The sequence below is a fragment of the Apis dorsata genome, unplaced genomic scaffold (genome assembly GCF_000469605.1).
Source record: "Apis dorsata unplaced genomic scaffold, Apis dorsata 1.3 scaffold_132, whole genome shotgun sequence".
In the NCBI taxonomy this organism is placed as follows: domain Eukaryota; kingdom Metazoa; phylum Arthropoda; class Insecta; order Hymenoptera; family Apidae; genus Apis; species Apis dorsata.
Window position 1 is genome coordinate 107,182 of NW_006263425.1, and position 22,795 is coordinate 129,976.

Sequence of the window (22,795 nt, forward strand, 5' to 3'; positions counted from 1 at the left end):
ACGAAACGTAATTTCACAAGTGACATCACTCTTTTTTACGCCGCGTTCCATCATTAATTTCCGCGACCGCGATTCTCACAACTATGATTCAAAGACATTTTTTTTTGGAACATACTGGATGAGCTCATTAAATTGGAATTTTTTGTTTTGCTCGTTAAATTGGAATTTTTATTTTTTTTTTCTTTTCTTTTTTTTTTTACAATCGAATTTGTAAATAGAAAAGTAATAGATGGAATAATTTGTTAATTTTTGTTATAAGTGTTTGAGGATTGTTGAATAATTACCATTGACGATCACTCTCAATGTGGCGAGGACAGAGATGGATTGCAGAAGATTAGATATATTGGCTTTCTTCATTTTTAGTTACTAAACTCGGTATCAAGTAGTCATCCCAACGATTACACCCTAAAATCATTAATAAATCAAAGATACTTACTTAGAATTAATCTTATAATTTTCAATTCAATAAAAATAATTTTTGCTATGTAGACAAAAATATTATAATATAATTTTGTAAAATTTCTTTACACCAAAATCTCAATAATTCGTATAATTAACATATTCCTAATTTTCCTTTTTTCAGAACAAAATCCACATTACGGGATAACAATAATCGAAAAGATACCAGGCAACTAATAATGTAATGCTCGAAAGTTGGAAGCACGGTTGGTTGGGTTTACGGGCGTGTGCCCCTTGCCGCGTACACGCGAGTAATCGTAGAAAAGGTTGATGGGGGTGCGAGAGTGTGGAGGTGTTCAGGGTGAGTGCAGCTCAGGAATTCCATAAAACCTTCTAGTGTCTCTGTGCGCTTTGAATAGATGTATCGAAACATCCAGGTGAAAATGTGTCTTCTGTAACACGAGCCACGCTTACCTTTTCATAAGGCGAGATATTTTATACGGGAAATATCTTCGATTCACTCGCGTACTAATACTGAAAGAAGCTTTTTGTCTTTGATAAGATATCAGGACATAATGTCATCATGTAAGAAAGATGATGATCTTTTAAAAGGAGAGATGATTTGATATTTAATTCTTTTAATTCAAATTTCTATTATAAAATAAAAGAATAAAAAATTTAGGTATTTTATTTTGGTAATTTATGACATTGAGACGAAAAAAAGAAAAAAAAAAGAATTAAAAGCATCGTAAAATTCAAGCACTCAAATTAGAATTCAGTTTAAAAAAAGATAAATTTGCAAAAAATATTCAGTAATACAATTGAATTATACAGTATACCTCAATTAAGAAAATTTCTTATTCTAATATTTTATTCTGTTAACTAAAATCTATAATTTTCAGCAATAGTAAATTATTATTCGTGTATATCTGCAAATGAAATACTATAATGTATAAATTGCCAACCGCGGTGCACGTGTTTCTCCATTAAATGTACCAAACTTTGCACATGCACCGCACAGAAACAGTACTTATTAATTATGTTACGGTTTATCACCTCCATAATTATAGTTCTCTGTCCAAAGAGAATGGATGCTCGTTCAGTGGTTATAGTGGTCGATGAGAGAAAATTATAGATTCGAGCCATTCATATGTAGATTGTAATATCACGTTGAAATAATATCGTTATAAATTGAATTTCGCGCAATCGTATTCATGTTTTAACAAACGTATAATACTCCTATTATTATTATAATAAAAGTTTGAAACACGAAACGTTTATTGAAAACGTTTATTGATTAATTATAATTATAAATAAATTAATTAATTTATTAAACACGTATTATTCAATTTCTTCTTTATTAAATTTGCTACTTTATTAAAAAATGAATATGTATTAATGTGCATTTGTTATAGAATAAAATAATATTGCATAGAAATGTATTTTTTAAAAGTAATCTCATTAAAAACTACAAAACAGAGATTTTATCGCGATACCTTGAATAATAGATGATACGCAGATAACATTGTTGCGTGAGTGAAACAATATTCCTCAATTTGCGATATTAATTCTCATAGGATGTTGGATATTATAATTTCATTGTTGATTTTGTTGGGTTTTTTTGGAAATAATCAATTTTTAATGTAACTAAAATGTTTGAAAATTGATCCACACAAATATGTAAATTTTTTATTTACTCTTTCATTTTTAAATTTTAAAAGTTTTATTATTGAATCTCGTTCTTTAATTAAATTTACTAATTCTATCTCAACTTTTGACTAAAATTTTCATATTCTTTTTTTCAGATCTCAGGACTTTTAGATTTCAAAATTCAATGAGCACTGGTAAATCCTATATATTGTCTAAAATTTTAACTCAAGTTTTCAATTAAAAACTTCTTGTTTTTTTTCTGGAATCTTTAGACCCCGATCTTAAATAAACCACAATCTTCAATCAAAGAATATCAATATTATACTTACCCAGAGCAACAATAAATTTCACGTGTCCACTTCAAGAGCAAACCGTATCGCGCAAGAATAATTTCCTTCTAATCTCCGAAGACGTCTCTGATCTCAACTACAAAACAGACAAAACCGGTAATAAAATGCATCTGAACGCGTCCATCCAACGCGAATGGCACCTGTAATCAAACTGACGGTCAAAATCAGTGCAAACCGTGGAAATAATGGATAACACCTGACCGGTCGCGGAGAGGAAGGGACGGCATAGGAAGAATTGTTTCGATGAATGATTCTCTGGGCATAGACGATCCATAGGGGGCAGAATAGTGGAGGAGAGATAACACACAGGTGGTACACAGGCGCGGTGGGATCCCCACGTCCGATTTCTGGCCTTGTGCTCACCGGAAGCGGTTCCATTGTGTCCGGTTTCCGTGGGGCCATCCGGGAAAACGTTCGACGTGCGTGTAAACGGCAGACCCGTAGGTTCTCAAGCATCGTCATATCGTTATTCCACGAGATATTACCACTATTTTCTCATTTATATGAAATTAAAGAGGATATTCTGAATATTATGAAATAAATCTTTAAGGGGATGAATAAGTATCTTCTATTTTGTATTTTGTAATTTTTAAATTTTAGGATTTATATGATCGACAAGTGGAATTATGACGTTATTCTGTAAGATAGCATTTTTACTTTCTTTTATTTCTTCATTTATTTTATTTTTATTATTAATAAAAATATTTTCGGATTATTATAAAAATAGATCTTAGGGGATGAAGAAGTATTTTCTATTTTATATTTTGAGTTTTAAGATTTGAGCTTAAGATTTATATGATTGTGGAAGTATTCTAAATAGTGTATTCGTAAATGGACGACTCTCCAGAGTCCTATGGTTTTTTGTTTGAGAATCGATGCACTGGAGCATCGCTATGTCGGGTTGATTGTGTCGATGGACGATCGCTCGGTCGTTCATAGCGGAATCATGGATTAGAGATTTCTACCTGAGGTCAACTAGGATGAATAACGAGCTGGGATACGTGATTTTCGTGATCTGTCCACGCGGAGAGATTCGTTTGTTCTTTATTACTTCGCTATTTTTAGTCTGATTTTATTTTCATTCAAATCATATCAAGAGCACAAAGAAAATAATTTGTTTTCCATGATTTTTAGATTGGTTTCCAACGGCAATAGTAATTTTATTTAATTTTGTTGGTTAAATTAACTCCAATTAATTTTTGTAATAGCTAAATTAGAAATTATTTTTTTGTGAAATTAGATAGCTTATAATTATGTATTTGTTATAAAATACATTTAATTGCATTGGAATTATAGAATATAGTTATAAAAAACTATGAATAGATAATTTATATTGATAACAATATGCATGAATGATATAATCTATCCTGGTGGTTTTTCCTAAGTGCAATTGTATTTTTTTCATAATTAAGACGTAATAAGAATTTTTTTGTTTATAATGAAAAACAGTAAAATGAAAAATATTATTACGGTAGGTATTAATTCTTTACGATATTATTTTTATAATACACGAATTATTTCTTCATTCATATTTCTTTCCAGTTCATATTTATTATTTATTATATTTTATTTTATTTTATTATATTTTATTTATGTTAATTAAACAATTATTAAACATTTTTTTATTTCGTTATGAATATTATCTTTTTAAAATATAAGAAAATAATTTTTTTACTAACATAACATTATATCAGTAAGACTTTTCAATAAAATGTATAATAGTAAATATTTAAATTTGCCGCGCTTCGCGCACAGTAATGGTTGATCGCATCCCATTGGTGGAATCATTTTATTCTCTCTTCGTAAGTAGAAGACCTGTCAAGTACTCGATAGTTTGGCATAGTCAGCTGATGGCAAAATGCAATTAAACGTTTCCTGTAATATTTCACGAAATCTATTGTAATTTTGTGCGCGATCGTGAAATTTGTTGAGAATAATCTGTTCATAATCTACTAATCTTCTATTTCAAGTTTTCAGAGAAATATAGGTGAGAGAAATCGTAGTTATATTAATATTTAAAAGTTATGTAGTCATGTATTGATTTACGATAAATTCATGATACAGCTAATATTAACAATAGTTAATATAATATCATGGAATTCTCCATTTTAATTATTAAGTTGGATAAAAAAGATCATAAATTTTAGTCATTTCTTTTCGATGCTTGTCTGTTATAGAGGTTAAGATATATTTTATTTTTATAATTTTAATTTATTAAATAAAAAATATAGAATATATAAAATATAAAATATAAATAATATATTATGCATACATATGTATTTAGAATATATATTTCTTTTTTACAGAAGGATTCATAAGATTTTTTATAATTATTTACCTGAAGCAAATCTACCAAAAACAAAATGCCTCTAAGTGCAGGTAATTAAATATATTATAATTTAGAATTTATAATTTAAAATCAATTTTTATTCTTTTCACATAAAAAATTTATTTTTTTTATATTAATTCATGTTTTAATATTATTTTTTTCAGATATATCTACAGCTCTTCATTTATTAGAGCATGTGCAAGAAAGAGTAGAAGACTGTAATGATCCAAAGCTACAAATGCATACTACTCAAGATATAAAATCTTTAATTTCTCTTCTGGAAGATCCAGTATTTCGTAGTATAGTGACCATTCAAGATTCTCTGATCGAATTAAATACTCAACTAGGCCAACATCCATCTATTATCCCTGGGGATTTTGATATAAACATCAGTGGACAACTTGAACTTTCTGTTCCTAGTACACCGGTACAACCACTTGGATCAAATGTATATCAAGATCTATATCAAGATAGCAGCGAACTAGAAGATCAAAGAGTTCCAGTTGTTCCATTGGTGCATAGTAGCAGCGAAGATACTAGTGCACAGGTAAAATTTTGTTTAAAGTACACCTAAAATGAATACCTGAATTTATTTTATATTTAATACTATATTTTTATTTTGTTATAGGTTACAAGTCCAAGTCTTGTATCGGAAGTTATGGGAATGCCTCCAATTACAACAACAACATATGTTAAAGAATTTAAGAAGGTAATTGAAGCTGCAGCAAGAGGTCGTCAAGTGTTTACTGTGCAGGTTGGTAAAATATATTTTGTTTATATTTTAATTCAACAATCAAAGAGAGAGAGATTTAATACAATAATTTTTTTTTAAAGTTGTATAAACCAGAGGGTACTAGTTTGGGATTTAGTGTGGTTGGTCTTCGCAGTAAGGATAAAGGAGAGTTGGGTATATTCTTGCAGGAGATACAACCAAATGGCATAGCTGGTTGGTAAGTCAATTTTTAATTCATATAATGTAATCAATTATTAAATAACAACAAGAATTATTTCAATTATTTAATTAAAATATCCGTAAATAATATCAAATAGTCTCAATAGAAACTTTTTTTATTTTCGCGATATATATTTCCGAATAGTAATTTGAATTGCATTTAGATATATTAAACATCGAATTTTTCTATGCTTATATAATAAATATAATATATTACTATTTACTAAATAGATGATATCATAGTACGTAGATTATATAAGCAGTGATGGGATCTCGTACAATATTTCGTAATATGATCCTATAATTTATTATTATTATAATTTATTATTATTTATTTTTTTTATTAACTTATAATTTTAACAAATCATCAAAATTTTCACTACTAACCAAAAATATTTAATAATAATTCAATAATCAGTTCCTAGTTAAGTTCTTTAATTCTTACATTTCAATATATATCAATATCAAAAAATTTAGAATCATTATAATTATTATAATTTATAGAACTTTCAATATTTAAAGGAAATATTTATTATATTTTTCTTTTTGACTATTTTTTCTTAAATTCACAATCTAAATATAAAACAATTTCATAATATATTCAAAATAGATCAAGAATCTAAAATGTTCTTAAAGTTTGAATAACTCTTTTCCAAATTTTAATTAAAGTTTTCAAGTAAATGACTAAATCCTGTAAATTTAAATTTTATGTCATGATGAGGATTCTAATCATCTCTCATCAAATGATTCTAAACTTTTAAATGATATTGTATATCGTTCAAAAATTAATCATTCCATATCATAAAAGAGGAAGAGATAATTCTATACTTTCAAGTATATTCAAATATTCAGTTTCGTTAAAACACATAAATGTAGTTAGATTATTCGATATTCGTGCCGAACAGCGAATATTATTCCGGTACCAGTCGATAAATTAATGCGAATCAAGCCATGAATATTCGTTTGTTTTATGCCACGTAAGCTCGACGTATATAGAGAATATGAATATCGACATCGAAGGACGGACGTGTGGAGATAACGTTTGTCGAATAATCGTATGTGAATATTTGTAAAAAAAAAAAATCGAATATTTGACACGTTTTATTTAATGTGGGTCATCGATGATCCATAAGTCTATTAATAAATATTTATGCTTTTTTTTCACAATAAATAAATATTTTATAATATATGTTATAATATACGGTTTAATAACACAAATTAATTAAATTAGTTTAAAGCAATTGCTATTCTTTTTGATAGTTTTTTGTTTCATTCTAATTTATCGTTTCAACATTTAATATAATAAATATTTCTTTTTAATCAGATATTCTAATGCAATTTTTTTCATTTTGATTTATAGATTAAAAATTTCCCCAAATTTAACAATATTGTAATATTATAATTGCTATTTAAACGCATGAGATTTACTATAAATTATATTAAATTTCCTATTAAATTTACGTTAAACGAATATATTTATCGAATTGCAAAAATTCTTGTGAAAATTAAATTGGAAATTTAATTGAAAAAAAGATATTGAAAGTCATAGATATATATCTTCATATTATTTTCTTATATATATATACACTGTATATCTGCTGAGAGTACATTTTTCTCCTCTATGGATAGTGGAGGGAATATAGTGCCATCGTAAAATCAGTAGGGGTATCAAAAGATACATACAGTTTGAAATAAAAAATCTGAGAAATAGATAGGATTTAAGGTGGTTCTATATATCTTCTTTATTTTGTTGTCTTCGATGCAATATATCCTTACAATATATTAGAATTTTGTTTTTTTTTTTTTTTTGATATAATTTTTCATTTTCTTACTAATTTAAAAGGCCATCAATCATGCTGCCAATCATATCAAAATTTTCAATCAATTTTATATGATCCATCTTAAAAATCAAATTCACCACTTTTGTCAAGATTAATTGTTAAATTTCTTATAAGAAAGTTAATCATTAAATATCTCTAAATTGTATCTTAGGGAAATATCTTCTGAATATTGTCGATATTTATAATATCATTTCAATAAACGACAATAAAATCGTGTTACAAAATTTCCCTTATATATCAAATGTTAACTATTTAAAATTTCCTTGTGTTAAGCGATTTAAAAGAAACCACGTTCATTTGTGTACTAATCTAAAAAACTATCAAAAATTAATTTTTAAAATTTTCCTTTTACACGAGAAAGAAAGGATAAATCTCAATATCAAAAAATAGGGATTGTAATTCAAAAAACTCCTTTTATATACTCTTTTACGACGAGACAAACCGTGTTATTCGTCTTTTCAAATTTCTTAAATATAACTTTATCCATAATACAATCCATTCGACTATTGAATAAAAAAGAAGATGACGGTGAAAAAAAAATTCGAGAAACAATTCGAACCAATTCGAACCCTTTCCCATTCCACGTTCATCATCGAGACGACTCGGAGCGTGCTTGTTGGCACACCCTGTGTGTACGGTGCGTTGATCGGGTGGCTCGTTGCACGCATGCCCGGTTACCTCTGTCCGGAAGCCTCGCCACCGTGGAGAAAACGATGCTTTCGAAAAAGAGGTCCCCCACTTTCGGCCGAGCAGTCTTCGACTGATCCTCGACCGAGAAAGGTCGTCGTTGATCCGTTGGCGCGCGCGCGTTATCAATCGAACACATTGTGCGTGTGCCCGTGCCCTCCCTTCCCCCTTCAACGAGTATCCATCGTCACCATTTGCCACCCTCTCCGTCCCTCCCGCTCGGTTGATCTCGCCGAATTTCACCCCCGCATTTCCTATTCTTTTCCTTTTTTTTTTTTCCCCCCCCTAACCGGAGGTCAAAGACAAAGAAGCCTCAACCCTCTCTTCTCTTTCGCGCGAGTTCGATGTTCTTCCGGTTCAACGATTCCTCGGTGATACATCTTCCTTGGGACGGTATGCTGCGTCGTCTTCTTGGATCCGCTCTTATTCCGTCGTTTCGTGGTTTGTTTTCGTTTCGCGCCACGTAGACCCTCCTCCTTTTCCTCCCTCCCTCCCTTCCTTCCCGTGGCTTTTCTCGCCCTTATGGCCCTTTGATGTTTGGTGGTTCTTTTTTTTTTTGGTGGAAGGATGAGTGAATAGAGAGAGAGAAAGAGAGAGAGAAAGAGAGAGAGAGATAGAGAGATAGAGAGAGAGTGAGAGAAAGAGAGAAAACCGTGACCAGGTATTTACACTATGAAGCTGAGTGAGGCCGCCATCCGTGGGATTCCGTGAAATCTTGGTATGGTACGTGTTTTTGTTTTTTTTTCTTCTTGTTAAGTTTAGTCCTTGGGTCCTTTTCGTTGGACTTTTGCGCTGGAATTCATTATCGGGAGTGGTTGGTGCGCATATCGTGTTTTTGTTTTTTGGGTCGTGTGATTTGCGAGTATGTATGTTGTGTAAATAATATTGGAACTGTTGATTTGCGTAATATTTAAATCTATGGTACGAATAATTGCGACGAATTAGAATTGCGACGAATTAGAATTGCGACGAAGCGTATTTAAATATTCATTTTAGTTAGTTAGGTTAAATTTAATTTTATTTCTAGAATTATTAATCTTATGATTTTTCGCGTGAAATAGACAAAATAGACAAATAGTTAGTCGATCGTTTCCAACAATGAGAAATATATTGGAAGTGTTGGAAATACGGTTCTTCTTCATTCTCTTAGATTATTATAGCTATCGTTATTTGTAATAAAACATATCGAAATATCTGGTATATTTAAATTAAAATAGTTAGAAATATAGTATATAGTATTGTAGATTTTTTAAAGTTTAAGCTTCGATATTTTTAATTTGTTCTTTTTCCCCTATTATAATAATCTGTACTGTGTCAGAGTAAATTTAATGAATAGTGTATAATTCTAAATATAAGTTATCAACGTTTATCTTAATTTAATATATCTTTATGTATAGAATCAACGCTATATAAAAAAGTTGATAAACTTGGAAATTATTAAATTTGCAAATTCACAATTAATTTAAAAAAATAGAAAAAAATAAAATTCTTGTACATTCGAGTATATTGCTCTCATTTACAAATAGTAAAGTGATGAACAGATTATTTCTTTATATTCATCGCGTGTAAAATTAGTCGCAAGGGACGTATGAGGATCAAAATAGGTTTATGATACGATCTTGATAAAATGCGTAAATATATAATTTAATTTACTTTATAATAAACACAATCATAAACACATCAATTTTTGTTATTAATTTTTTTTTATATATATTCTAAATCGATTAAATTTTCAATTAATTTTTAGATGGTAGCTGTTTTATATACATCATTTTATATTTTATATATCTATACATTAATAAATTAATAGTAAAGATAAAAGTGACATCCATGAGATAAAGTATACAATAGGAAGGTATTAACATGGTTGATAAATATTCATTATTATACGTGTTAACAATTTGATAAAATTCATTCCTTTATTTTCTCCATTGTATACTTTTCATTTAAACAAATTCACGTACTTGATAAATTTCTCGATTTTTAAATTAAATTTCGTAATGGCGAAATTCGTTCATCCTTTCATTCAAGCGTGAATAAACGTCACATAAAAATGACCTCAATAATGGTCAATGATTTAATTATTAATACCACTTCGTTAGATTCGATTAAGCATTCAAATCCTGATTAAGTCATTGTCGTGTATTTGTAGTACGTGCACGTTGCCCGCCTCATTCATGAATGATAGATTAACGATCAGTTTTCGGTAAAATGTGTGGGAATTTAATTCGAAGGCAATCTTTAAAATATGGAACCGTTGTTTCCGTTAAAAATCTGAAATAATTCGAAATCTATAATGCAAATATTCATATCCGTTATTTCTATTGAAAAAAAAAAAATCGGATTATATAAAAAAGAAATATATTCGTATAAAATATTTCGATAATAGTTCATTCATAATTGTCCATTGCTTTTTCTTTTTCTTCTTTTTTTTTTTTTTTTTTTTTTTTTTTTTTTTTTTTAAGTAGAATTATTAACGAAGCAAAGTTTTAAATAGAAAATTTTATCCCAAATTGAGTCATAAATTTTATTCTATCCTCTATCTCTTATTTCGAATTCATCCAGATAATCCTAAGCTTCTTTGATGTATTATTTATGAATTGCAACGAGAGCAATCTTTGGTTTTTTATCATCGTATGAAATTTTCAGATTTAAAAAAATTTTTCAGAAGATTAATTTTAGAGAAAGAGGGTTGTATTCCATACAAATATTTACTTGTGACATTAGAATTTTACTTTCACATTGTTTGCGATAGAATTTTCAAATACAGTATCTCTAAAACTTCTATCGTAAAAATTAGATGATCGAGGATTAGATTCATTTATCTAAAATATTTTATCTTGTGAAAGATCATAGGAGTGATGACAAACATTTTATTTTTTTCCTCATTTTTTTCTTATTGATTCCAAAGAGACGATTTAATATATTTTATTCTAAAAGATTATCGAAAGGTAATGAGAAAAATCTAAATTTTTTTCGCTATTTTATTTTTGAATACAATCTTTAAAAGTAGGAACTTTTTATCTGAGGAAAAGAAAGGAGATATTTGTCAGACTTCCTAAAATATTCCATTGTTTTTAAAATGAGATGGTATACGAAAGAATAGTTCGAACGAGAAACTGCTCCATGTAACGCGTTTGAAAGGCAGAAAGTGTCAGATCGATCAGAATTTACGTAAATAGAATTCTCTTGTTCGTATTCATGCCTCGAAGAATTGGAATTCCGTTAAGATATTCATTTTTGTAAAAATATTTCAAACATTTTTCTGCGTCCATTAACTTCTACGAAAATTAATTTTTACATATGTTATGTCCTGTATTTTATTATATTACTAAAATGAAAAAAAACGTAACAATTTTTATTCTTTCTCTAATGTTGTGATGTTATTTATACTTTTAGAGTTATTAGGTTATTAGATTTTTAGGTTAGTAAATTAAAGTAGATTAAAAAAGTGACACAAAATGATAAGAAGTAGTTGTATAAAAAGCAAATTTTTATCCTTTATTTGTCTATCTAGATAATAGTTTAAGAAAGAAAATTATAAAGTATTATTTGATATATAATTCAGACATAAATTAATAAAAGTGTTGTTTAATTAAGAAATAATTGAACAAATTCATAAATTTAACAGGACAAGTTAATTAATAATTTTCTGTTTTAATTTAATTAATGGATAGTGATATTTTCATAGTAAAAAAATTTTAATAGTTAGGTTGTAAGGTGATTTATTCAGATTAAGTAAATAATTATAGTTATCAGGGAGGAAAATATAATATAGTTTTTTTTCTTTGTAATATCATGATACGAGATTTGAAGTTTAACTTTAAGAACTTATGCTTCTCTCTTGCAAGTCAAGATAAAAAGCAGACATTCATGCAAGTGGCTAAAAAAAGAAAATCAAAGCATGCCAGATAAGTTCAGGGTTAGGTATATCGTGAAAGAATAATGTCTCGATGTTAAGTTAAATTTCATAAAGTTTGTAATTTTTTTTTTGTTTTCCAAAAATTGATTTCAAAAACAATAATTCTTCTCGTGTATTAAACTTTCTTATCTCTTCTTTTGATAAATAAAGTATCGAGCAGTAATTTATTAAACTAAAATGGTGTTTTCAAGATTAAAATGATTAATGAATTTATTTTTCGATGTAAACAAGATTTAAAATTATATTCAAACTTTCGATTCTTAATCGGAAAAATATATCATGTACGAATAATAAATGATTATAGTAAATGATTCTTATAATTTTTTCCATTTCTTAGTTATAAGTTTCCTGGTTACTCTAAAATTGATAAAATAGAAATGAAGTAATTTTCAAAACGCCATTTTGATTTAATCATTCAATTGTTATGACGACTATTATTCATGTTGTTTTTTTTAAATCGTATATTATATAAAAGCAGTAAAATATCTGGAAATAAAAAAAAGAAGAGGTATAGAAAAGTAATCGAAATTTTAATTCGAAACGAATTATATTCGTAAATAAAAATTTGCTAAATAAAATATTACTGTTTCACATATTTTTCCAATATCTATTTATTTTATCCACAATTTAATACATTTTCGTTAGATGAAAGTTATTAAATCATAAAATGTCCATATAGTTTATTTTATATTTTGTAAGATAGAAAAATATAGAATTCATTTTTCATCGAATAATTTTTCCCAATTCTTCCCAATTCTTCTTAAATTCATTTAACGAAAAATATTCTAATTTTCCCACAAACTACTATATGTTCCTTAATATCTTGAACATATAACATACATATATCATCATCCTTTTTATATCTTTTTCAAGTTTATAAAAATTTATTCTCCAACCATTGAAATAAAAATATCCTAAAATTCATTTTTCTATTATAAATATTTATCCATCTCGAAAAGATTCACTTTCACCTGTATCCCTTAACATTTTCACAAACCTCCAATTCATCTTTCATCATCCGAACCAACAAGTTATAAACAAGTTAATTATTATTAACAACAATAGAAACAAAACGGAATTCACTTCTCGCTCTTTATAAAGAAATTCCATAAAAAAAAAAAAAAAAAGAAAAGAAAAAAGAGAAAAAAATTCGAAACACATTCGAGGCGCAGCAGAAATATACGGATAAGTGGAGAAAGGTGTAAAATCGTGTGTTTTTATCGACCTGACTCCGTTCTGCGGGAAAACTGGTGGCTTGTACACGCCTCGAAGGTGAAACTGGGTTAGATCGTCCATAGGTGTAGTCGTGATCGATCTCAGATTCGAATTCAACGCGAAATTATTCCGCTTTCTGGATTATTCATGGCTCGACAGTCGGCGGCCGGTCGCCGATTCAATCCGATGTTGTTCGATCGATGTCCAGACATTAAATCTCTTCCCTCCTTTCCTCTCCCCCTTCTTCCTTTTATTTTATTCCTTTTTCTTCTCTTTTACTTCTTTTTTTTCTCTCCCTCCTCTTCCTCCTCCTCTTCTGTTTTTAATCGTCGTCGTTGAACGAGGGAACTTAAGCGAAGCGTTAAACGATATCGGTGCAATTATTTTTCTGCTAGATTTCGTTGCGGTATCGTGCTTCCTCTGAGGGGTGGTTTTTATCGTTATGATTTTTCCCGAGTGCCTTCTACTTTTTGTTTCAATAGATCCTGATCTTCTGGAGATTGTCGAGGTATATTTTTCCCTCTGGAAAAATGTAAATATATTTGGAATAAATTGGATTTATAATTGTTTTTAGATGTAATTAAAATTGAGGTAATAAAATTAGAGATAATAAAAATTGTTACTTCGATGAATTGATTTTCGATTTTGTGGAAGATTGTTAATTTTTTTTTTTAAGGATAGGATTACAAATTTGATATTTTAAATACTTAATAAATGTAATTGGTATTTGTTATTGATTGTGAAAAGTTGAAAATGTATTATTTTCTATATCTGATAGAGAAGAAAGAGTTATTTTGAATTCTTTCTAATTTTATTACGCTGTCAAATAAGTATTTAAGGTATACAAAATAGGGTATCTAATTGAATATAGAATTTAAAAATCTAAAAAATTTTTTTGTTAGGTAAAAAATTCATCAAACATGCAATATATAATTATTAAGTAATATTACTTTGAAATTTCGAATCGACTTTCCAAGAAGTAATATTTTTTGTTATTACTTCGATATCTTAAGGAAATTACAAGTTTAATAAGAAAGATGCATAACTTCTGCGGTGCTGAAATAATTCTCAAGAAACATGTCTGACTAGCAATTATCTGTTTCTACTTACGACTTGGCCTCATTTACATTTATCTTTCTCACTTTTTCTCGTCCCCTAAAATAAATCATTTCTTATTCATTTTATCATCATCATCAAAAAGAAAGATGAAATTAATATCGTCTCTTATGTAATTATTATTTATTATTTATTATTTACAAATATATAAAATCATTGTCGTCGAGTTTAGAATTTATCATTTCAATCCCCCCGAATATGAAACCTCATAAAAGTTTTGGAATTGCAAATGGGCTGTCAGAGTGCTCTATTTATATTAGAAATTGAATATTCGGCAAAAATTTTCGCAAAAATTAAAATTCCAATAAAATATAAAAAAAAAAAGAAAGAAAATATTGCGTTATAATCTGAAATTCTTAGAGATTTTAAAAATTCTCGAATTTTATTAAACGATACGCGTTTCGAGCCTCCCTCCTTCTCTCGATATACGCAATTTATTCGCGTAATATATATTTAAATTATCGAAACGGTCGACTGGATTCCAATATCGATACATAGGGAGCGGTAACTCGAATTAAAATAATCATTTTCGAATTCAATAATCTTCGATCCAGGGAACAATCAACTTTATCGAAACGATTTCTTCTTTATCAATTCAATTGATGTTTTTCCATTCATTACATAATTATTTTTAGTTAAAATCATTTTTGTAGTAGATTTTGACCATTTTTTAAAAATGCATTTATCGCAAAAAAATTATTATTTTCAATTTTTCGAAGGGAAATAATATATATCGTGAATTATAAATTTTATTTACGAATAAAATTAAATTCGTAGATGTTTAAAAATCAATGAGATCTAGAAAAATTTTATTACGAGATTATAGAATTTTAGAGAGTGGAGTTTTGGCAAGCTTGTTATAAAGTACATTAGAACTCCATCTATCAATTGGGATAACTGGATCGTTCGAATAATAGGAGTTCACATGATAATAGCTGATCCTCCATATCTGTCATTTTTCTTTCGAATAATCGAACTTCATTCCTGAATCAGAACTGAATTCGAACACACACATTTGCCCATTCTCTTAATTATCTATCGATTGGAGATCAATAATTAAATTCTAAAGATATTATTCTTGTAATATGAATAATAAGAGATTCATAAAATTTTCTTTCACAAACGAAAGAGATTTTTTTAATTTCACAATTTTCCGTCTTTTCAAATTAAATAATTTTCACATTATTCTTAGGAAGATTCTAAAAGGGAATTCTTTATATTCGTTTATCAAAAACATCAATTCGTGATTACCTAATTAATATGCGAATTTGCAATCGCTTAAAATCCTTTTTCTCGTAAGGAAACAAATATTCTTTGTATGTAAAATTCAGAGAATCAGAGTTAATTGGAATTACAAAGGGTTGAACCAACTTCTGAAGAACTCTGAGGTCGATTAGTTGCATACAGAGGCAGTTTAGTTTGCTTTACGATTCGACGGTTGAGAGCAAGTGTTTCGTGGGAGGACTTAATGTCGACGAGTAAGTACATGGGTTAAGCACAATGGAGATCCGTATCCGTGATGGCCAAGTCTGTACGAAGTCAGCACGATTCTATTTCGTTCGTTTGAATGCATCAACGACAAATTTCTCCAGTAGTAATGATCTCCTTGCTCGAGCTTCTTGTTCTGGAAAATTTAATGCATTTCGATACCAATTAAATTAATTTATCAGAAAAATAAATGTGATTTTTTTATTAAATCGAAAATTCGTAATTCGTGGAATTCTTTTCTAATGAATTTTCAAGTGCTATTTTTGAATCGTGATTCTTTTTATGATTATGCGTGTTGGAATTGGAATGATATTTTAAAATATTTATTTATAAATTGCATTAAATTGAACAAAGAATTAGAATGAGTTATATATAAATTTGAGCATCCAAGTCTAAAAATTGAAAATTCGAATATATGAATTTGAGATATTTGAATATAAAATTTAAGATATTCGAACATTCGAACATATTCAAATTCTTTTTGATTCTACAATATTATGAATGAAAAAAAATAAGAAATCGATTCCACCGCATTATTTTATCTATATCAAGAGGATTGAACAAATATTCGAGCAAGTCACATAAATTTTCATTTCGTGCATTCAAATTTGACTATCAAAGTCCAAACATTCAAGCTACTTCAAATATCAATATCAATTTTAGTAAAAAATTGAAAGCTATTTAAATTTTATCGCGCACTAGAATAATATCAACAACTCTAAATATTTCTCCAGAATTTTATTTTTGTTATTCGTACATGGAACGAAAATTTAAACGAGCAATTATATCTCGATTAAGAGAAGAAATTAAATAAAGTTTAAAATTCGATTACCCATTCCAACATCGAAATCAAATTTTCGTCTCAATTCCACAAAATCAAGATCACGATAAACCACAACACACCATCATCGCATCCATCATAAAGATCGATCAAGAAAAACGAGAGAGAAAAGAAAAGGCGAAAAATTGACGAACGTCTTCTTTTACACTTTCAGAATCGGGGATAAACGGTCGAACGAAATAAAAAAAGGTAAAAACCACCCCCGAAGAGGCAATAGCAGCTGTATTTCTATTTACTTAACAAGCCAGAGACCAAGAGAATTAGTGCAACATTGTGTTTTTGACAACGCCACTAAGTTAACCATGTTCTAACTTGATTAACCCTTTAACCGATTGCGTATTCACTTTGGGATGAATCGATACATGAGCCAAGTTTCATTCGTTCGATCGAAGTCTTCTCTTTTCTTTTTCTTTTCTTTTTCTTTCTTTCTTTTTTTCTCAAAGAATAGGACAATTACTGTCGTCTACTCAAAAGTTCTCCTTTAGAAACTTGTGCCTCGCTTGGGATTCTCGATCGACCGGGTCGAAGACTTTTTAATGTCTTCTCTTCATTTTCTTTTCTCTGTGGGATGGGATGTTTCGAATGGAATATCGATTGGGGATCGAGGAAATTGGGGATGGAATTATTTTGAAGAATAGGTAGTATGTATTGGATTTTTGTAATAATGAATAATTATTTGATTTGACAATTTTGGGAATCGAAGAAGGAATTGAGGAGACAAATAAAATTGGTAATTATAATTTTAATAATGATTCACAATTGTAGTAGAAAGAAATAAACGGAGCTTTTCTTAATATTTGAGAGTCATTTAATTGTTAGTTAAGGGTTGATCGAGAATTGTGTGTCTTTCGAGGGAGCATTGATTTGAAGTGAATGATTCTTTTTTTTAATTTGGAATTTTTGAAATGTTTTTATGGAAATTTTCTACAGAGAATAGAATTTTGAATAAAAACAGCTATAGAATTTTATTCAAATTGATAAAGATAGAATATTTTTCGTAAAAAACTTTGACGTGATGCGAAATTTCTGATAATAAGCAAAATTATTGAAAGTTAAATTGTTGTACAAAGTTAAATTATTGTACAATGTAGCTCTAATGTGCAGTCTAATGAAGCTATAGAATTGTACGATTGTTCAACAAGAACTACTTGACAAATAAGCGTCTTTAGTCTTAACATTTTCAAATTATTTGTTCGCCGTAGAATCTAACTTGTTACAGAAGAATTAACAATTCAAATGACAATTTAATAACACAATTAAAAATGATATATATTTATTCATCACGAAACAACTTACTTGCATGCACAACTCCATTTATGTGTTTCGAAAAGTTCGAAGAGGTTTGAATCACGATTAAACGTATTGAAAACTACAATAATTATATATATAGATAAAATAAATGAAGGATAAATCTATGTATATCAAATATCGGAAAACAAGAAAGATTTTTTAAACGGCCATAGTCGTTATTTTCTCGAGCATACTTCGTTGTGGAACTCGAACGTGTCGACGAGCACTCGAACTTGAAGCGGAGGATTTCCATGATCCGGATAATCCATGGAAATGTGACGGACTCGAAGCTTGCTGCAGTTTTAGATCGGACTAACGGATCTCTCTCTCTCTTTCTCTCCCTCTGAATCGTGGCCATCGTCTATCTTTTTTTCCCCTCCATTTTTTCTTCTTTTTTTTTCACTCGATGCGTGAATTATTTTCGTTTATTTTTTTTCCACGTGGCTCGAGAGAGAAAAAAGGCGAGGGAGAGAGGGGGAAAGATCTGAATTTAGGAATGGCTGTATTTCCAGGCCGTTGACAATGAGAGAATTGATCTATCGAGTGCGTGCCAACCGAGTATTCGATGCAATTGTCTTCTCGAGTCTTTTCTTTTCTTTTCTTTTCTTTCTTTCTTCTTTTTTTTTGTATTTATGCACACGTTGCAGTTAAAAAGAGAGAGAAAGAAGAGAAGATGGGACTTGTGGTGCCTTTTTTGCGGTAAAAAGTGCACAACGGTTGCCAAAAATTTTTGTTTTTTAAGATGATTCGATCTTTTATGTCGAATTTTGATACGTGTGAGAATAGTTGGATTTGGAATGGTTCTTTTTATTATTATTATTGCTTATGATTTTTCAAGAAGTTATAGTTACAATGAAACCACATTATGGCTGATAATTTTTGATAGTCACACATATTTTGATACATATACTGAGGGAGGAAATTTTTTGAAGAAATTTCTTGAGAGTTGTTTAAGAATTGTTTTAGAATATTATGAAATATTTTTGTGAATTTATAATAACATGTAGATTTCAAAATTAATGTATATTGTTTAGTTTATCAAAAATAGGTATTGAAATATATGTATTTTAAATAAAATGAAAAGAATTTATATCACAATATCTATTTTATCTGTTTCATCTGTAATAAAATTTAAATTAATACTACAGTCTGGTATGTCTAATATTTGTGTCCTAATTAATTCCTTAAAAAAGAAAAAAAAAAAGGTTTCTTCATTTTTTCTTCATCTCCAAATTTTCAATCATTATCTCATAACAATACAATTTCGAATATGTGCAGGACAACAAATATTACAAATATATAATATAACAAATAATTAATTATAATTATAATTAAATATAACAAATAATTAATAATTAATTCCTCGAAATGTTTCATATTTTAATTGAAAAATAAGGAAAGTCAAAAAAAAGAAATATCCAAACTATCCTCCATCATACAACTATATATTCATATAAATTTAATTTCTCTTCTTTTCCAAATCGAACTCGACTCATTCTTCAAACTCATCTTTCAGAAAAAAAAATCTTCCAACCCTCCAATTCTTCAAATCCTGTCCCACATAAAAATAAAAATTCCCCCCGGATTATACAGTTGGCGATTCGCCATACGATTCGCAAAGGTGATCCATCTTCGAGACCGGATTCCCCTTCGAGACCCAATTCGTCTTGCGGTAATACCAGAACCCGTAAAAGTGTCCGAACGCCGATTGAAAATCTCGTCACGTTATTGGCCGGTGTTTCGTATATTTTTGGAACTGAGGCATGGCATGGCACGAAACGGTATGTCGTATTAAGGAAGAGAAAGATCGTGGACAATTATTTGTGGCCTTCGTCCATCTTTCGCAGCAATTGACATCAGATAAATCAAAGAGGACGATTGGAATCTCTTAAAAGATCGTTTCCGGTGGTGTACTGATTCTTCGAAGAATTGTTTAAAATTTGGAGTTATTGAGAATGATTATCGGATGGAAATTCATTCGACAATCATTATTTTCGTTCGAATTTTTAATTTTAAATTAATTTAAAGATTAATTCGAAGTAATGGAGATTATTGAAAGAGCTTGAGGAGATTATTTTTGAAATTTGGAGATGATTGCGGATGAGTGTTGGTAGAATAAAAAATTTCGAGTTTAATATAGGGTGGAGTAATTAGAAAAGTACATCGTGATTCTATATCATGAATTTTTTAATATTTTGAATCATTGCGAATGGTTATGAAAATTTGGAAATTAATCGAGAAAAGATTAGTGATGTGTGAGGTAATAGAGATGATTAGAAGTGTTTGAGGATTCTTCGATACGTAAATTTTGTAATATTTTGAAATTTTTGTGAAAAATTGTGTAATTTTCGTGATGATATTGTGAATGATTCGGGAAGTACTTGAAGAAAAATTTCATTTTCCGTTTTTTTACTAGTTCTAATTATAAAACTAATTATAAACTTACAAATTTTGACGGGCTCTTCTTTGATGGAACGATAGATCAAAGAGGATGATAAGATCATAAGCTCGGTGATTGCTTCCGGTTGATCCTTTGTCGAGAGGCTTGTATTTTCTAATAATTTACGATATATTGCTTCTAAAATCTCTCGTAATTTTAGTTTACTTTGACACTTTGTTGAACGATGAATATGTCGAAAGGGATGATTCGAAATTCTAGAATTTTTTTTTTATAGTATTTTTTGACGTTTATTTATTATTTATTTTTGTCTTCTTTCTTTTTTTTAATTAGAGAAACTAATTTTCAAAATATCAAACTTGATGAATAATAAATGAAAGAATACGATCGAAAATGTTTGTAGAAGCTGATCCTTTGATACGTGAATTCTTTAATAATCTTTGACGTTGCTTGTCAATTTTCCTCTGTCATTTTTACTTGTTTTATCTTTGACGTTAAAAAATTAATATTTCGCGTAATCACAAAGTTCTGCGAATTTTTAATACGCAGTTGATTAAACAATATACTAGGAGACGATTATTATTTTCTTTTGTTTCAAAAATGAATATTTTCCTTAATATTTACGCGCGATTAGAGTTAATAACACATTTTTTTCTTTTTTTCATTCAAAAGATAATTCTTGTAATTACCTACCAAACTTTATCTTCTCCTCCAATTCTCATTTTAATTTTCTAATTATCCTACTTCTTCTTTATTTTTTCCCCTCGTTTCTTCTTTAGCCTGTAAAATAAATTAGCATTTTCTTTCATCACAGAATATCATATCAGAAATTAATAAGTCCAATGAAATCTTGAACAATAAATAGTACAATATTCCTCCCCCCTTTCCAAAAATTCGTTTCCAAAAGAAAGGAACTCGAACAACCATTATTTCCTCATTATTTAAGCACCCTCAAAGACGAGATTAATTGTGTTGCACAATTTCCAAACGTTCGTTTCTTCGAAATTACCTTCCTCCCTCCTTTTTTTTTTTCATTATAACACGCTGTATCATACGATACGATATACACAATCTCAACCACAAGTTCTCATCAGTATCTGACGATCCTCCAGCCCAACGAGGAAATGTTGTTTATACGCAATTATGGCGTCTCTCCCCTTGTCTAGGCGGAAAGGTATCGATGTCGGGTTATTTTCTTAATGAGTCAAAGGGCCCTCTTCGGCCCTTGTTCATCAAGATTGAACGGCGGTAATGCAGTTTACCGAAGGTATCTCCTTCGTTACTCCCCCCTCTTTTCGCGTGGCAAAATATTTGGCCAGTGTACCATGAAGGGTGGGTTGCCGATTATTTGTTTCTGTTCGAAATTCTGCGCAAGTTTCAGACATCCGGTGCGCGTGTGTGTTTCTTGACTCTGCCAGATAGTCCATATCCCTCGATTGGATAACCTCTCCAGAGTTGATGAATATGAGGCAGGGTGGTGGATGTAAATTTTGTTTGCGTTAATTATCACGCGCGAGATAATTTTTTCGAGAGTGAATTTATTCGATGTTTATTTAAAATGAAGATTCCAACGAATCTTATTTTTCTAATTAATTAATTTATTTTTCCCTTCTTTTATCTCTGATTTTAAAAATTTACGATATATTTCTTAAATTTGTAAATTTTTAAAAATATAGGTAAAATTTAGAAATCGATAGATAGAAATTTTTTATCGTGTTCATCTGTTTATTCTCAATGCAATTAAAAAAGGATTTGTAGCAATAGTTTTTCACATTGAATTAATTTTTATAATATTAATAATTTTAAAGAGAAGACGATTTCTAAGTAGTCAGCAAGAATATTTATAATTTGAAAATAATCTTCTATTTTTTTTATCATCTACTATATTTTATTTCCTAAATTTCTCGTTCTTCTCGCTTCGCACACGTCGATATAATATTTCACAAACGATTTCGCAACACTGTCACACCACGAGAAAGATCAACGACCTAGAGCTTGCAAAAGGTCACGCAATGCAGAATAACATGGAAAAACGCGGAAAACAAGTTGCATTTACACACCCACACACCTTCACTCACCACCACTTCAACGAACCTTCTAATTAGATCACCAGTGGAAAACTTTCAGTTAACTGGTAAGCTCGAGCTTTGCCATTCCCGAAAATTTCATCCAATGTTTCTTCTCTTCGCTGCAATCCCTTCTATATTCCGTATCGAACAACATACCTTCCTTTCTTTTTGCCATATTCTACACACAAACTATATATATATATATATATATATATATATACATATACACAACGCTAGGTTTAATAATT

At 29.1% G+C, this 22,795-nt stretch overlaps 2 protein-coding genes across 6 annotated transcripts in view; one reads left to right on the forward strand and one right to left on the reverse strand.

Moving 5' to 3' along the window:
• The window catches only part of LOC102675547, a 13,444-nt gene extending 10,494 nt beyond the window's left edge, over window positions 1-2,950 (reverse strand). For 2 of the 5 annotated variants that reach the window (XM_031509197.1, XM_031509196.1), the window contains exons 1-2: window positions 2,379-2,949; window positions 285-405 (exon numbers count right to left, since the gene is read on the reverse strand). In XM_031509197.1, coding sequence (XP_031365057.1) covers window positions 285-357 — 73 coding nt within the window. In that variant the 5' untranslated portion in view covers window positions 358-405; window positions 2,379-2,949. Of the gene's footprint in view, window positions 1-284; window positions 406-873; window positions 912-2,378 lie in introns of those variants that run through there. The other 3 variants (XM_031509193.1, XM_031509195.1, XM_031509194.1) reach the window with 3 other exon arrangements.
• A 1,263-nt stretch (window positions 2,951-4,213) lies between these two features.
• LOC102676857 (patj homolog) lies at window positions 4,214-5,682 on the forward strand. The gene is made up of 5 exons (XM_031509218.1): window positions 4,214-4,386; window positions 4,706-4,778; window positions 4,893-5,275; window positions 5,357-5,482; window positions 5,563-5,682. The coding sequence occupies exons 2-5, from the start codon at window positions 4,763-4,765 to the stop codon at window positions 5,680-5,682; spliced, it is 645 nt and encodes a 214-aa protein (XP_031365078.1). The 5' UTR covers window positions 4,214-4,386; window positions 4,706-4,762.
• Window positions 5,683-22,795: the final 17,113 nt, after the last annotated feature.